The sequence below is a fragment of the Dermacentor variabilis genome, chromosome 11, assembly GCF_050947875.1.
Source record: "Dermacentor variabilis isolate Ectoservices chromosome 11, ASM5094787v1, whole genome shotgun sequence".
Lineage (NCBI taxonomy): Eukaryota > Metazoa > Arthropoda > Arachnida > Ixodida > Ixodidae > Dermacentor > Dermacentor variabilis.
In genome coordinates this window covers 107,346,596-107,364,567 of record NC_134578.1, presented here as the reverse complement: position 1 = coordinate 107,364,567, position 17,972 = coordinate 107,346,596, and the positions used below count along the sequence as shown (strand labels likewise).

Genomic DNA, 17,972 nt, shown 5'->3' with positions numbered 1-17,972 from the left:
CTTAATCTAAGTACACGGATGTTTTCGCATTTCGCCCCCATCAAAATGCGGCCGCTGTGGCCGGGATTCGATTCCGAGATCTCGTGCTCAGCAGCCCAGTCCCAAATACGTGCGAACGTTGTGCGACGAAAGGTCGCAATGGTGTTGGAGGAGTGTGATGTACCGGCAGTGTCGGGTTAGATTCCGGAAACGATGATAGAGCACCGCAGGCGTTGAGCGTAGGTTGTAAGTACTGTAAGAAACCAGAGAACTGGCTTATATAACCTTTGCGTGCAGACAGACAAAGCATACTTCACCTTACAAGTACTTTGCAGCACTGTCGAAGGTATGAGGCGTACGCGGGCAATAAATATATCCTTGCGCAGCGGAGTATAGTTCCGTGATTTAGCTATTGGCGTAACTGATTATTGGCGGCCTTAGGGAGTTTTATTCTTGCTTGATATAGGATACGTTGCAGTGACATGTTAGCACCCTAGCGCATTCACGTCGTATGCCAAAAATCACCGCGGCGGTAAGCAGACGACGCGGCGCGGATGAACACATCTCGGGTGGCATTGGGCCTTCCCATTGGCTATAAGAAGGCCTGCAGCTTTCTCAGTGCTGCAAACGACTTGTGAGATGGGGTAAAGTGCCGTTAAAGGGCACCTCTCTTAATTGGGAATAATTTCGTCTGATAGGAATCTCTAAAGGACAGCATCCTTTTAATGGAATACCGCATATTGCATTCAGTGACTTCTTTGTTTTGCTTCAATTCCTATGATTTAGCCATTCGGTGTGTGTGCCGCTGGTTGCCACATGCGCACGACATTTGGTAGGGTTATAAGGCCCCCGTATAGAGACGCGCGGCGGCTTTGGCTGCAAAAGCGACAAAGCCACGCGGACGCGCTGTCCCGCTCGGCTCAGTCGGATCCTGTTGGAGCAACGGTTGGAGCCAGGGCAGTGTTCTGGCTTCCGCTGCTGGCTTGAAAGCTGGGCGCACACGCGTGTACAGCGTTCCTAAACAGGAGTTGTCTGGTCCGGACGGAAAAGGTATAGTAAATGCGTCAAGCTAAGTCAGTTGTCGCTGACAAACGCAGATGGTTTTTAGTTGGCCTCAACTCGCGCACCATCGAGATGTGCCGTCTGTTATACGCCGCAGACGGCGTTCCTCATCGCGCGAGCGTTGGGGTACGCCTGGTATATCGTGCCAGGGCGCTGTTCCTGCTTGCGCAGCGGCAGCTGTGTCACGTGCTGCGTTGCGCCGTGTCGCCTCTGCGTTTTGTCGAAACTAAGAAGGTTGCAAAAGGAGTTTTAAACCCGCTTGGTTATAGAATCAAGGATGAATTTAAAAATATCGCAGGCTCTTCCGTAATCGAGAGAAGCTGTAAGCATGAAATTGCAACCGGCAAAGCAGATTGGTTGGAGATGGTACTAGCCACAATCTTAGCATGGGTGTAGTCCATGTTCGCAACGACACACCACACCACGCCATACTGTGCACTGGTCCATATGGACGCTGCCCACTTAGAAGAAGACCGGCTGAAGGCGCCACGATAGGCAGCGAAAGACGCCAGGGAGACGGAGCGCACTGCCCAGCCAAAAGAAAATCGCCTGAAGGAAGCACCATGCAGCGTGGCGCCATCTCTCGAGGCGACGCAAAACCCTCGCCGCGAATCTCGCGGAGCGCTGGAGTTCCGCAGAGCGCAGACAAACCTATCTCAGCGCCAAAAGACGACAGTGAAGTGTATGATGCCCTATGTCTGCCTTTTGAGCGTCGCCCCTATTGTAAATGGCATAAAACTTCATCGTACTAGACGTTGCAGCTTGAGCGATATTGTGAACAAACATTAGGAAGAACTCGTAAGCAATATTTTTTTGTAACTTGTTCGGGCAGTAAAATGCTCGCCTGTAGAAAGTGTTGGTGTCCAGAGACCGCATTTTCCCCAGTTTTCAATGGTTGCCCGGATAACCTCGTTTTGTCCTCGCAACTTGCCCGGATGTTCTTATTTGAGTGCCAGGACAACGGCTCTGGTTTCTGGCTCAAGGTCACTTGAAGGTCGCCGACAACGGGGGCTGAAAACATTTCATGCCTAAAAACTGCTGGAGTGGCAGCGTTCGCACTTCCTTACCAAGCAGAGGGGAAACCAGAGTTTGTCGCTAGTTCATCTCTGAAAGTGAGCCGCGACAGCTCAAGTCCGCTCACATCTCAGTTGACATGGTCAGTTCTTGTAAATGCTTGGCGAAGTAGAAGATAGTGAAGGGTAGTGGTTTATGGTTAAAGTTATGCCTTGGGATTGCCTCTGGCTGCGTACTTGTATCATGATGGGCCATAAAATTTGACGAGGCGCTTAGGCTTTCTTTTCAAACCAGTCAAGGTAAGGAAAACGTCGAACAATATCTATGCCGCAAAATTATTGGCGTTAAGCCTATATACACAAGGAGGGAAGAAAGCGATTCGTATATTCTTCGTATTCGCTGAAGTTTTTACGTGCCTGCGGCAAGATCGTAGAACTCTGGTTTAACGTTTGGTTCTCTATTCCAGCAATTCTTTTAAACCTCCTTAGAACCGAGGATGTTGTATAATAATTTGCTGCAGTGGCAACACCCGTATAGGTTCTTACCAGCAGAGATGAAGCCAGCGGTTGCGCTCCATTCACCTCTGAAAAAAGAACCCTGAGAGCTGAAGTCCGCTCGCAGCTCGGGTTTTTGCTCCGTTATTGTAAATGAATGATCATTAGAAAATAAAATGCTCGTCGTTTCTGGCTAAAGTATTGACTTCGGCTGAGCACTGATATCATGATCCGTTCATTAAATTTCAAAAGACATTCATTACTTTATCCTGAAACCAGTGACACAGGCATGCACGTAGAGAAGGATGAGCGCGGAAAATGTTAGCCCTATATAATTAACTTAAATGGACTGTCGTGGACTTAAATGAACTTAATGGTCTTTCGTGCCCACCACAAGATGGCGGCGATCCAGCCTCACTTCTGGAACATCATGGCCACTTCAGCCATCTTTTTATATACCCTCCATGGTTAGGACACCTTGTGAGGAGCTCGAGCGCAGCGTTAGACTTCGCTGTTGCTTTCAGTGCTTCGTCATTCAAACGAGACTGGCAAAGTCGTTTTATTATTTGAATGACCTTATCTTTCGATACCTCCGCTAACAAGTGGCGTATCGCGTACCGCTTGCGTCCGATAAACTTGAACTCGGCAAGGAAAACTCAGTGTGCGTTTGTGAATCGGGTCTACCGGCAGCGAAGTCTCTCTTCACTGCATATCGGGGACGACGCGACCGGGAGTTTGCGTATTTTGCCGGAAGGCGGTGTTCTGCTCTTCCTTTTTTTTTCTTGCATTTCTTTTTTTTTTTCTTTTACTTCAACGCGCGAACAGGTTCCTTGCACTTTCGACGCGCGATACAACCGCCCGAGTTCCGCGGCGGTGACTCATGGCCGGAGAGGGGGAGTTTCCCGCCGTAAATTCCTCGCCGTTTCTTCGCGGCCTCGCGTAGATTGTGGGGACAGCTGAGATAGTGGCGATAACGCTTCACGCGTTGAGGGACACGCATAAGTTCGATCGCGGCATAGAACGAGCGACCCCCCCCCCCCCTTTTCTTTAGGTATTTCCCGTGCGCGTACGGAGCGAACGTGCCTGTTTGTCTTGATTATTGCACAATGTTTTCGAGTGGGCGATGTAACGACGGAGCGTTAGGCCCTTGGCGCCACTTCATAGGAGCAGCATCCGCATGCGGTCGCGGAAAAGTGAAGAAGTGTTGCTCGATGTATAGCGGGATCCCTTCGTATCCCCAAAGAGTATATGGACCTGCTTTCAGGCCATGACGTTACAAAGGTGGCTGTCTAACCGTTGGCAACCGCGAACCTGACGATTCTGGCAGGCGCGCGTGATTGTGTTTGTCCTAATGCTTTTTTCTTTCGTCGTACAGAAAAACGAGCTTTATATTCTGCACATTACGAAGACCATGAATCGATGTGGCTCGGCCTGGCATCGCAAGAAAGCGCTTTTTTTTTTTGTATTCTACCCAATGCGCCTGCGTGCTGTCGACGTCATGAGTTTCTTGTTTACAAACATGAGGCATGTGCACGTGTTCTGCCATTGCTTATGGCTTAAACTTGGAGGGTAGCATTGAAGCTTGACATGAAAAATTCCCCGAAGATTATGATGCTCCCTAATACCATATTTCAGCCCAACTCTATATACGTGTTTTCATTTCGCGATATATTGATGCAAAGAGTTGGAGAGAGACATGTAAATGTAACAGAGTGCGGAATCATCGATAACGTGATCTGTAGATGAAGCGCCTGGGCTTTTGTACATGAATCGTCGATGGCTTCAGTTTAATCGCTGGTGCCGCGTGGCTCTTGTGAATTAGGAGCGCGCAAAGGGTTAGCTATAGGTGGAAGCTAAAGGAGGTGTAAAGCGGACAGCCTGCCTGTATCACTCAATGCGGACACGTGAGGGTACTCCGCGTCAGCAAGAGGAGCGACGTGAAAACTGTGTTTACAGGTGTTTTCTTTTTCTGGCAATGATCAACAGAAGCAGCTGCCTCTTGGCTTCGGTGATCTGACGATGGCCGATGTGTATGCAGCCTGGCGTGGCCGAAATAGGCTGGCTTGTATATTGTTGCGAAACATATCAAGGCATTTACACGGTGCCTGCACGCATGTAGGCATTCGATGGCGGTTGGTGGCGCCCTCGTCAAGACCGGCCCACGCCACCTGCTGTCCGGTCTACTCTCCCCCGTACTGTCCGCGCTCTGGGCGGCTAGAAATTGCCTCTTGCCTGCCGTGTGACGGAGACCCATGTTCCACGGGCCCTGTGCTCAATAGTTTATGACTATAGGCTTCAAAACTACCACGTGATACTCGCTTTTAATCTTTTCCCTTTCTCGGTGGCTTGTCCTCGGCATTCACCTCAGTGTTGCCTTGAACTCAAGTAGAGCTACAAAGCACCGAGGAGTGTACTGTCACCATGGCGGCGGTAAAGGCGCAGCACGTCTGCTCTGGACGTAGTGAAACCAGTCTATCAAGAGGGAAGAAAGTGTGCTTCACTTTTCTCTCTCCCTCTCTGCTCCGAACCGTCTTCAAAGTAATAGTCCGTGACCTCCAAGACGATTAGCATGTATCGAATCTTAGATAAATAAGAAACATAAGTATTACAGATATGCGTGACTTCCGCTGCTAAACTGTCTGTTTGTTTGCGCTCAAATTTCGCAAAGGGGCGGTGTTTTGGGGATTGTTGAGGAGATTATTGCCGCGTTTGAATGTAGTACTTGGCTGTTTTTGTGCGCAATAAATGTAAGCGTGCATGCGGTAGCGCCATCTATCGCTGTCAAGGTGAATCACGGCGTGCTGTTTCTCCTCACAGTGAAAAGAACGGCGCTTCTGTTTAGTGTACAGCAGAAACATAACTGCTAGAAGTAGAACAACAACCAATGTTGCCACATTTGACATCCGTAAAGTGAAACCGCGCTGTTCCATTGTCATTGTCTCAACTGCGTTTAATGAACGACGCTCGAGGTAACTGTAGCGCTTTATTTTAATGTATTTACTGCTTCCTAGAGCTTGCGTTCTCTGTATTTGAAGAGGCCTGATTCCGCTGTGTGCGACGGAGTTTTTATGAAGGCTCTGTTCAGATCGACGCAAGAAAGTGCCAGGAGGTGAGCTTTCCCGCTTACGAACGGCACAGCGATTTTCTTCTTGTGTGTGTGTTTGTGTGTGTGTGTGTGTGTGTGTGTGTGTGTGTGTGTGTGTGTGTGTGTGTGTGTGTGTGTGTGTGTGTGTGTGTGTGTTTGTGTGTTTGTGTGTGTTTGTGTGTGTGCAGCTGCGTGCAGGTTTGAGCCCTGTGTGTGCACAAATAAAAAGGACACGTGTCTCCTTATTTAGCTCGCGTTCAATCGCCCTGCTACGGCGGTCGCATTCTGGTGGGCGCGTAATCCAAAAAGGAAACACGACAAAGAAATGGTGACCAGTGCTAGGCCCAAAGACAACGGAAGGACACGCGACGAGCGCTTACTGTCGGCTGAAAAAAAGGTTTTATTAGAAACGGATATTATTTATTTTATTTTATTTTTTATTTTATTAGAAACGGGCACCACGTTGCGTGCGCAGGCAGTTTGTCGGCGGCGCGGACATAGGGGAGACTACTTCCCCAGTTTATCTGTCGCTGCTGGTAACGCGCCTGGGGAAATTTATATCTCACGATTGTGCGGTGTCGTAGAAAATACTCATCTAGCCGAGTATTGGTGCACGTTGAACAAATCCAGGGGGCATAATTACATTCCAAACCCCTCGCCATGGCGTCTGTCTTACATCGTTGTGCTGTCTTGGGACATTAAACGCACATCGATCAATAAAAACACCGCTGTTATATCGCTGCGACCTTCAACGTCACTCATTGTAAACGGGAGAGGTGCAAGTTAATGTGCTCGGACGTTAATCTCCTTGAGAATACGGTTCAGGCACCTGCACTGATCGACGTGGACAAATAGAGATTTTTATTTTTTCTGTGTGAAACTTTCTTTGAAGTGAAACGTAGCGCAGTAACAGAGGACCCGATAAACGACGAGCGACCACGAAGACTTCGCCGAACTGTCAGAGCTGATAAGCAAGGAGAAAGTAAGTGATACGACAAATTATAACATCGGAAAGATCGAGCAAGAAGGGAAAAAAATCAGGGTAGCATAACATCATTGAGAAAGAAACGTGGCATAGGAAAACGCGAGATGTATGCAGTTACAAGATACGCAGGGTGTAACGTTATCAGCTATTGTGATAATGTAGCAAAGGTAGCAGACGATTTAATATATACTGAATTGTGCTGTACGTGGAGCAGCCACCAAACCTTGATTGGAAATAGTGACGAAGAGCATACAGAAGCTCGATGTAGGGGTAACTAGCGATGAGAGTAGAAGGGCTCTGCAATGCATCTCCTGGGGATAGGCGGCAGGGGACGGTAGAACGTCAGTATATATACGTTAAGCGATTGAATTTGGCTAAAATTACTGAAAAGGTTCGGATGACTAGATAGATATCGCGAGACAAAAGCGAGATTTTGCGCATATGGAACGCAATCGCAAGTCAAGAAAGACACACTGGCAATATTTTCGATAAAAAAAAAAGAAGAAAACTGCACAATCAGTTCATACTACCGGTACTAATGTATAGGGTACATCAGAGTAGTGGCTAACCGGGCTTGTGCGTATGAACAGATTCTTTTGCAAACAGCGTGAATAACGGGACACAGAACCTGTGTCCCGTTATGTCCCGAACATGTGTCCAGTTGAACCTGTGTCCCGTAACGGGATACAGTGCCTGTGTCGTGTGCCTCTTTCTGTGTCCCGTTATTCGCGCTGTTTGAAAAAGAATGTAAGAGACCAGATTTGACCAGATTTAGAGGACCACACGTAAGCATGAGCAGAAGTCAAGTGTAACCGCGCAACATGCGTATCCAATGTCGTATCCCATACTCAGCTAATAAAGTTTTTCGATTGACTGAAACGCGACACGCGTAGCTTTAAGAGACAAGAACGCGACATGTGCAGATCATAGAGGAGTCGCATTAGGCGATATTCTACTAAAGATGAGCCAAGCGCCGACGCAAGAACGCGAGACCGATGACGACTTCGCTCACTTTGATGTCAGGCATTCTGAGACCGCCTGCGAGGGTCTACATAATTATTCCTCGGTAAAAGACTACATCGTTTCTAAAGGAACCCAAGGCTCCCACCTTTAGCAAGTTTCGAAAACTTTTCCTTCGCCATAACAAAACCTAAAACATAAAAAAACAAAAAAAAAACTGCCCGGATAGAAGAAAATGCCTTTGAAATGCGTGACGTCTTGCTGACATACCGGCACCCGTGTTTCAGCGCGAAAATAAAAGTGAAAAATGAGGTGCAAGTTTGGCTTTCATTTTCTTCTCGTGTAATCAACCTGTAATAACGTCAAACAAACAAAAATAATAGGTTTGAAAGAACAACAGTGTTTAACGATTGATTGTTCATCCTTACTGTACAACTTAATGTCTACTTAGAACGCGCGATCCGCGAAGCCTGTGCTAGGTTGGGCGCGGTCGCCCTGGCACGGACGTCGATGAATTCGGCATCCACAGAAAACTACCAGCGTCGGGATGTCGCACCTTTGCCGAAGGCTCTCGAGTTTAGTCTGCCAGATCGGAGTTCCACGCCTGCGAAATATATCCTAGGCCCCGCCGCGGTATATAAGCCCAGTAGCTATGGCGCGTTGCGCTGCTCAGCTCGAGGTCGCCGGTTCGAATGCCGGCCGCGGCTCCGCCGTATTTCGATGGGGCCGAAATGCAAGAACGCTCGTGTCCTTAGATTCAGGTACGCGTTAGTGAACTCCAGCCGTTCATTGAAAAATCATCACGGGTCTCCCAGTACGGCGTGCCTCATAATCATCGTGGCTGTGGCACGTAAAATCACAGAGTGCGCTTTCATTAATTTAACAACATTTTTCTTTATCAACGCTTTGGCGAATCAACGGAGCAAGAAAGCATGCATACTGGCCCGACGACCTCGCGCTTGGCAGTGGAACGTCATAAGCATAGAGTCGCCGTCGCGGCACGTATATACTTTGAAGGGCAATTGAAAACATAACGGTGAATTTCTGATACGTGGGATACAGACTTAAGGGACGATATCAGCCGGGCGTATAACATATTGCAAAACCAGTGCAGAATAATGCAAGGAAGGTTTGGGCTTCTGAGCACAAGGCAAAGCCGCCCTGTGTGCGCATTGTATTATGCGCCGTAATGCGTGTAAGCGCTTAACCTTTCATGCAGCATCGTCGAGCGCGCGGTTTCTAACATTACGTCATCGGATCGGAACGGCATCGGATGCCGATAGCGGAAGCGAGGAGGTGCTGTCGATCGTTTCCGCGGGCTGGGCTGCCTGCTATATACAGCTACAGCCTGGCTTTGCCGCCCGGTGTGGTTCGTCGCTCCGGACTCGGTATCGTGCCCACCTGTCGCATATACTGTACGGTGGCCCAGTGACGCCGTCACCCATGAAGATGCCCCCGAAGGGGAAGGGGGTGGTGTGGGAGGGCATAGGAAGTGCTCCCCCCCCCCCCGCGATGACTCATACTCCGGCCTCGCTTCGCTGAGCGCGCGCACTGAGCCACCTGCGCCGGAGCCGCCCCCCTTACCGTAGCCGTCGCCGCCAGCACATGCTACACGCATCTGGCGCGTGCAATCTTGCGGCGTCGTCGGTAGCCGGCAGACGAAGAGGTCGGTGCTGTCGCGTGTTTATTTGCACTGTTCGGCGTGTTTGCTCGAGAATAACGCTGCCGGTTTGTTTCGCGAAGGCAGAGAGGGGCGAAAGGGCAGCGAAGGTGACCCCCTTCTGGGAGAGCAAGGGATGCAGACGCGTCGGGAACAGTCGAGAGCGATGTCGCGTGGGAGAGGCGGGTGGAGGGAGTCGTGCGGAGATTCTCAGGTGTGTTCTGGACAATGCCTCCGCTTGCATGCAGCCGGTTGCGGTTTGCTGCTCTCGCGTGTTTCTCGGCCGTGTCTCATCCCGGCGGTTGCTGATCTCGGCATGGCTTCTTTGAAAGCCCAGGCGTTCGGACAACCGACAGTATGGCTGGCGGCTGCATCGGCGGATCGGTTTCTTGATTCGAGGGATATGGGTGCCCGTTGAAACAGTCTTGTGGTTTTTGCCACAGAGCTCGCTATTTTTACATTTATGGTGCGTTCACACCTTCGGCCTTAATCGAGATCTGTTGTATTATGCGAAGAATCCATTCAGTCGGCTTGTGTTATTTTTTATCTTACTTGTTCCCTACCTTTAGGCCACCAGGTTCGCAGCCGTTTATGGGGTCGGTGTACAAACCCTTTGGTCAAGGTACCTCGGGCTTTGTTGCTTTTTCGAAGGAATCGCCAACGGTGGCTTTAATTCAGTGACACGACGTCGTCGTTTATTGATTGCGTATATTTCACGTAAGCTCTGCATGGAATTAACTTGGACTAGTTATCTTGCCTCTCTCTTTACATGATGAAATGGAGGTGTTTACGCTCGATTGCGGCGCCAGCTATATGCTGCTTGCTCATGAAGAAGTAATATACTACACACATGCGCCGATACCCTCCTATATTGCGTGTAGCAAATACGTGTAACATACGCATGCAACATATCGTTGACATACTGTGCGTACCATATGTCCTATGTAACTTGCATTTCGCATTATTACACAATTAGTTAATAATATTGAATGAACTTTTTAAAATAATGTATTCAGAGAAAAGTTGTTATGAGGAAATCCTAGATTATCGTGAAAAATTTCCGATTACACGAAGGTGCTTTTCCCTGCCAGAAAGAACGCGCGCGGAACTATAGTCGCGCGGCCCTTTTTCTTCTATCGTGGGCTTTCTTTCAGGCTCGAAAAAAAAAACACTTGTGTAAGCTGAAATTTTTCACGATAATCTACGATTTACCCATTGACACCTTTGCCCTGAGCGCAGTCCCCCCCGTTCCGATTCGTCTCTCCTCTTCTCGCAAGCACGCCGGTTGCGATAAAAGAAACGCGGTACTACTGCTCATCAATTTTTCAGGCGGAAAACCCCCGTCGCACGTTAGCAGCGGGGCTTCGTCTTCCTGCTCTGATGAGTCTTATCTCCCCGTGAATTGTGTCTCGCGGCGCACGTACGACACGACACCGTCACGTTACAGAAACGACAGGAGCGTATTTCCGTTCGGACGACGTCACAGGCGCACCGTGGGCTTCGCCGAATGCCGCTCGCGGGGCTTTGCACTCCGTGTCGGCTCCGTTGGAAACTAGCTTCCGCGCGAGCTCGTGTTCGTAGTGACGCGTGGTTCTCGTCGCACCGTCGTCGTCCATCGTCGCTCCATTGTTTCGCGCGCTGGCGTTCATCACGAGAGCCGGAGGGTGACTAAGGCCCCGAGTGTTTTGATCGCGTGGCGCGCGTCGCCCTTTGTTTTCCTGGCACACGCGCGGAGATAGCCGACCCTGGCGAACACCGCCGCTGGGTGTCGCGTTTCGCCCTGGTGTGTGGCCACAAGCGTGGTCGGCGCGCCGAATTCCTGCTGCGGCTGCGTTTCGTAACAATCCATTTTGACCTTCCGATTCCTTTTGTCATTCGTCACTGATGATGATATCTATTATCGTCAGCTTCGAACGGGGCGACGACAATTAGTCACCTGGTCTGCTTGAGCTCATCGTCATCATCAGCCTGGTTACGCCCACTGCAGGGCAAAGGCCTCTCCCATACTTCTCCTACTACCCGGTCCTGTACTAATTGTGGCAATGTTGTCATTGCAAACTTCATAATCTCATCCGCCCACCTAACTTTCTGCCGCCCCCTGCTACGCTTTCCCTTCCCTTGGAATCCAGTCCGTAACCCTTAATGACCATCGGTTATTTTTCCTCCTCATTACATGTCCTGCCCATGCCCCATTTCTTTTTCTTGATTTCACCTAAGATGTCATTAACTTCCGTTTGTTCCCTCACTCAATCTGCCCTTTTCCTAACCCTTAACGTTACACCCATCATTCTTCTTACCATAGCTCATTGCGTCGTCCTCAATTTAAGTAGAACCCTTTTCGTAAGCCTCCAGGTTTCGGCCCCGTACGTAAGTACTGGTAAGACACAGCTGTTATACACTTTTCTCTTGAGGGATAATGGCAACCTGCTGTTCATGATCGGCTGTTCATGATCTGTTCATGATCACTATTAAAAGGTTACTTATCAAACGGAGTTCAAATCGTGTCTGTGTGTAATGTCTAGTCCAGAGAACAAACCACTAACATTGGCGTCCCTCAAGGATCCATCTTGGGACCACTACTGTTATTTACTTATATCAATGACCTACCTGTTTGTCGTCTACTAAGTGCATTCTGTACGCTGATGATATTACGATATTTGCCTCTGATAAAGACATGTCACTTCTTATTAACAAGCTAAATAGTGATCTAGAATATGTTTTAAGTTGGTGTAATGCTAACCTAGTATCTATTAATGCCAACAAGACTAAGTTTGTTGTATTTTCCTCACATCAACAACATTCGGCATCCTCCCCTTCTTTAACTTTTGGCTCACACTCTTAACTCTCCCAGTCTATGCACATCTTTTCTTGGGATTTCTCTTGACTGCTGCTTGAAATATAAAGATTACATTTCTCACATCAAAAAAAAAATAGCATACAGTATTCGCATTCTAATTAATACTCGTCCCTACTTTACACATAATACATTAATCTCACTATACCCTTCAATCATTCACTCTCATATTAACTATGGCATAATATGCCGCTGTAACACTCACTTGGCATCCCTCCAGGCAATCCAGAACCAATCCATTAGAATTATTACAAGCAGTTCACGCTTTGCAAATAGAAAATCCCTACTACATGAAAACAACATCCTAACCATTTCAGAACTCACCAAATATAATCTAGGGATCTTATTCGACAAATATATGACTAAGGAACTACCATCAATTTGCTTCTCACCTTATGACCTGATAGCTCATAGTCACACTAGATTTGCACTCAATAATACTTCCCATCTACCTAAAGTGCAAACTAACTATGGTAAACAGACTGCAGAATTTTCCTTGATATCGCTTTGGAATACTCTACCACCTATAATCAAAAATGCAAAAAATTTATACCAATTTAAAAAAGAACTAAAAACATTCATAATAAATATTTACTTATATTGTCCATTTTTTTTTAAATATATTAGTTTTTTTATTGTTATGCTGTTAACAAGTGTTCTTATTACTCATGCTATAAACATGTTTTCACATTACTCTTCGCGCTCATCTGTATTACTGTTGCTTTAAACATTGTATAACACCATAAGTGTCTTTAAAAGGAGGTCCCGATACAGTCTTTCACTATGGGACCTCCTTATGTATACTACCCACATGTAATTATCTGTATTTTTACTAATAAATAAATTATGAAATCAAATTATGAAATGCCCACGTATTTCTTCCCACACTTGTGGGAAATAATATCTTGGCGTCCCTCATTACTCGATTTGCTGTGCAGTTCAAGATACACTAAATGTCACAGTTGAATTATTTTCATTTCTTTGCCATCTGTAGGGCCCAGAAACAGCCTACTGGCAGCAGTGGGGATGACGGCGACAAGAGCGTGTGCGACAGTGGTGGCGACGACAGCAACACCCTCGCATGGCGGGGATCGGCAAAGGTGGACCTTACGCGACACACCCTGCCTGGACAGCGCGACACGCTGGTGGCGCGCTTCTCCCTGCCAGCTGTGGTTGGTACCACCTTTCTCTCTTATGGTGGGATATCCATTTGTTGAGCTGTGATGTGGAAGGCTAAGATTTGTTATTTCACAACAGACACACATGCTTTGGGCTGTTTTGTCCTGCGAGCAGGCTGAGAGCTTGCTGAAAACCATGTTTTGGAGGAGATATGATTACCATAAGTGTCTCCGATTCAAGTTTGCAGTTTGTCATAATACTTTTAAGGGACTCAAGTTCTATGGCAGTTTGTTCTTTGTTAAAGGCCAACTTCAATAAACCTTTTGGCCGACGTGAAACGCCTTGCTTTGGCTAACGTAGATGTAGAGCAGTCTCCTTGCAAAATTTTGCCGAAAGCTTGCAAAAGTGAGCGTTTGGATACTGAAAAATAAAATAAAAAGAAAATGCCATTGCTGCTGGCTGGCAGGACCATATTTGGTTTTCTGATTAATGTTGCACATCACACTTTTGTTCTGTGACTTTTTTCCAGAAATCTGGTTCGTCACTGGCACTCGACATGGGGGATGACCATGTGCAGCTTACAAGTGATGAGCCAAAGTATACGTTCGACTTCTACCTCCCCTTCTCCATTGAAGAAGATGCGGCAGTCGCAGAATTTAACACAAAGCATCAGGTAATTAGGACATTCTTTATCATTCTCTGTTATATACAAGTTACATTTCAATGAAAGCATGCACAATGAGTGCCTACAGTACCTATAAAGGAACCTACATATAAGTTTAGCATATTGAAATGTCTCTTATATAATGTTTTTGTTTTTTTCTATGTGTTCATGCAAGTTGCAGTTCAAAGCACATTTAATATACCCTGACAATGAACTTTTTACAGATGCTGTAAGCACGACAGATATGTGCTATGGCCATTCAAGAGTGTTGATTCTAATTCATACTGAAAGAACTGAGCACATGTTAGAAAGGTTGCCATTGTTGATGCCTTTTTCTACTGCATATTATTTTCATCCTCAACACTCATCCTTCCTCTGTGACAAACTGCCTATGGTGGAAAGAATTTGAAAGAGCACAGTAACATGCATCACAACAGGCTTGGAATTGCTAATGTGAGCCAGGTAACAAAATATGCTGTTCTGTGATACCAGCATCTGGTTCATTGGGCTGTTTCCTGAGCACAGTGAAGTCTGTTACAGCAGGAGGCAAACTTTACACGCTCTTCACGTGTACAGGTATGGCACTGCAAGAGCACTGGGTTTGGTCAGGAAAATGCTGTTGCAGAGGCATTTGTTTGACTGTGATGAAAACTCTGACTTGCCTGTGCTGCTCTTGTTATCGCTGAGCAGTCGCTCTGCCTCTTATGTTCTAGTTTGGCCTCCAGACTTATCAATGCAACAATGCTGACAACGGTTTTCCAACATGTGAGGAGCACAAAATGCGTCTTTCCTGTTGTATGCTGGCATGACATATTCGAATATGAACTCACCCATCCATGTATGATTACTGTTGACATACAGGGGGCCAACTGTTTCATTACTGCTGTTTGCATTGCATTGTTTGCTGTTTGCATATTTTTGCATTGCATGCCTTATCAGAATCTTGCCACCCTAGCCAAAAATCAAACACGCAACCTCGTCCTAACAACATAACGACAATACCACTCGGCCTCTGTGGCAGGTTACTATGCAATTTAAGTCTGAAAACATAATTATAGAGGAACAAACTGCGAGATATAGATTTGAGCTCTAAATTAAAAAATACCTCTAAGGCACTTCGCAGTCATAGTACATTACTGGTAAGAATGGGAAAGAAACTGTGTCCCTGGATAAATAAGATTTGCCTTTGCTGATACAGTTAACATCTGTAAATGAACACTACTTCATTCGCAATTCGTTCGTAACCTAGAATCCCTACAATCACTTCACTTTTATTTCCTTTAGTCACAGATTTTCGTGTACAACTTCTTGCCAGCTCTGCCCAGCAGAGTAGCAAGGGTTAAAAAATCACAAACATTTATTGAGGGCCACTTCAACCCTCTGCTTAACCACTAGGATTCTCGTTCACTTCATTGTACACAGTATTGTTGCACATGGCCATGTTTAGGAAGGCACAACCATGTTTGATGGAATGCTTGGTGTGCCACATTCATCAGTAATGGTGAAGGAATGGTTTTTCATCCTTCATAATGCCTGCAGCGAATCATGAAATTTTACATGGGCTATGAGCCACTATATCCAATTTTTTAAAATGAAATACGATGTGTGAGTGCACAATAAATTGAAATTTAGTTACTGTGTATTAAAAAGAATCATTCTACCACAATAACTTCTTTCAATGAAGCCTGCAGCGCCCTGGAGTAAAATTATGCAACTTCAGCATATTTAATGCCAGCCATATAATTTGTAACTGAATAAGATACCCTTCAGTTGACAAACAAGGCTGTTGTTTTTAACTGGATATATGAAGGTTAGGATAATTTGGATTACAGGCATGTACTCATTGGTAGATTAGGACCTCCAACAGTCGTGCAAATATGGCTCTTTTTGAATCCACTCTGGAGCTTGCTCGATCAACATCAAAGAGAAGCGGCAGTTGTGTACAGTGTCAGATGAGCTGTTGCACTAAGCTCACAAGATGAGTGGACCTTGCTTTGTAGAGGGCTGAGAATTGTAGGCATGGTACGAGGAGGAACTGCAGCCACAACTTCAACTTGAGCGCATAAATGTGTTTGCTCATATGTAAGTGGCATACTTAATTGCACCTGATGTCTTCCACATTGCAGATACATTAATGTGCATAGTTATGAGCAGACAAAAACGAAAAGAAGGACAAGTTTATGGGCCCTGTAACTGAGAGGGCGAATCGGAAGGTCTTTGCTCCTATATTTTTTTAGCCAAATTACGGCTGTAAATGCAAAGACAACACATCCAGTCCCAGTGGTAGACGCTTGTTGGACCAGCCTGCCCTTATCTCCCGGTAGCTTTTTGGCACGGCTCTGCTGTCAGTTGAAGATGGTGGTTGTGCTTCACACATTCATGGTGTATTATCAACAAAGTGTGAGTCGTTTTCTATTGAGCAAGGGACGAATGTTCATCGAAATCCATAGGGAAATGCAGCCCACGTATAGAGAAAGGTGTCTTGCTTTGAGAAGTGTGAGGTGGGGTTAGGTTAGTTCGCAAGAGGCTGTGAAGACTTGCATGACAATGAGCGTTTGGGGAGGCTACGTGTGTCACTGACTACTACAGGGGCATATCAAATTTAATGCTGCAATGGAACAATTGTTGGAACTGGTGTGGCGACTATGTGACAAAATAGTGTAACATATGTAAAATAAGACATATATTTGTAATTACCTGTAGTACCTTATTTTGGCTAAGAAAAAATAGCGGCAAAGACTTTCAGATTCTCCCTCATGTATACAGTGTATATATGCACAGAAATGAACTATCCCACACAGCTTTGTTAGCCACTCACTGCTATACCAACTTTTATGTTCAACTACACCTGACATAATGGTAGAGAGAGAAGTGAAGTGCAGGCTAAAGACTAGTACGGAATACTTTCATACAAAGGCACTGCTGACCTAATGTTTCAGCATTTAGTGCCCTGTTCGTTTTGAAATGCATTGCTTGCAATATCCATGTTTGATCGCACTCTACTATTGTGAAACAGTTCAAGTAAAGGACCTTTAGGTAATTTTGCTGTCCATTTCGGTCTTGTCATTTCATAACACCGTCATAACATTGTCATTGAACTTATGTTTGAGTGTCCGAATGAGTACAAATTAATGGAAGTTGGCTGTGTAGGCCTGAACACATAGGATGTGTGCAGCTTGGGCTTGGGAGTTGGAAGAGTCAAATACGCAATAAACTTGTTTAGCTTTTGCTAGTGCTGCATATTTTTGAGTAAGCTTTATAGATAGCCACCGCGGTGGCTTCGCGGCTGTGGTGTTGCTCTGCTAAGCATGAGGTTGTGGGATCAAATCCCTGCTGCGGTGGCTGCATTTTCATTCCAGCGAAATGCAAAAACGCCCATGGCTCATGCATTGGGGGCACATTAAAGATGGTTAAAGGTGGTCAAAATTCATCTGGAGTTCCCCACTATGGCGTGCCTCATAATCAAATCGTGGTTTTGTTACTTAAAACCCCAGAATTCAATTCAAGCTATATAGATAGTTATATTTTGCAGAAGTTCCAGATCTGACTGGCAAGTGCTGTTCATAGTAAAGCAAGCTTCCTTGTTCTTTTATTCATATCTTTACAGGTGCTGACAGTCACTGTGCCTATCGTGTCAACAGAGTCCTGATTCTACAAGCTTTTGATTGTTTGATGTTGCCAATTCAAGTTTAAATGTAAATGGAACAGCTACACTGATTGTAAAAGTGCACCTGAATAAACTGTTTGTTTTCTATCAAAGTGGCCAATATAATCGTCAATCAAAAGAGAGATGTATTTGGCTCACATTAAGCAAAAATTGGCCGATTTAGGAAGCATTCATCATCGTCAGACCATATAATGATCGAGCAGGGGACAAGCGTACAGTTGTTCGAGAACTTTCTTGTCCTCTGTTTTCCTGTACTTTGTCTCATCTTTTTTTTTCATGCTGATCATCATGAATACCAAGTCACATTTTGGAAGAAAAAAAGTGGCAGAGCGGTTGCTGAGGAACACTTATACCATCCAGGATTGCAAGTTAAATTTGTTGCACAAGTCTCTCATAGTATAGTAATACTATTTCTTTGATTCTATTCAG

At 46.0% G+C, this 17,972-nt stretch overlaps 1 protein-coding gene across 1 annotated transcript in view; it reads left to right on the top strand.

Moving 5' to 3' along the window:
- LOC142564006 (PIH1 domain-containing protein 1-like) overlaps positions 1-17,638 on the top strand; it is an 88,322-nt gene extending 70,684 nt beyond the window's left edge. The window contains exons 6-8 of the mRNA XM_075674808.1: positions 13,088-13,265; positions 13,742-13,885; positions 17,484-17,638. Of these exons, the coding sequence (XP_075530923.1) occupies positions 13,088-13,265; positions 13,742-13,885; positions 17,484-17,525 (364 nt within the window). The 3' untranslated portion in view covers positions 17,526-17,638. The remainder of the gene's footprint in view (positions 1-13,087; positions 13,266-13,741; positions 13,886-17,483) is intronic.
- Positions 17,639-17,972: the final 334 nt, after the last annotated feature.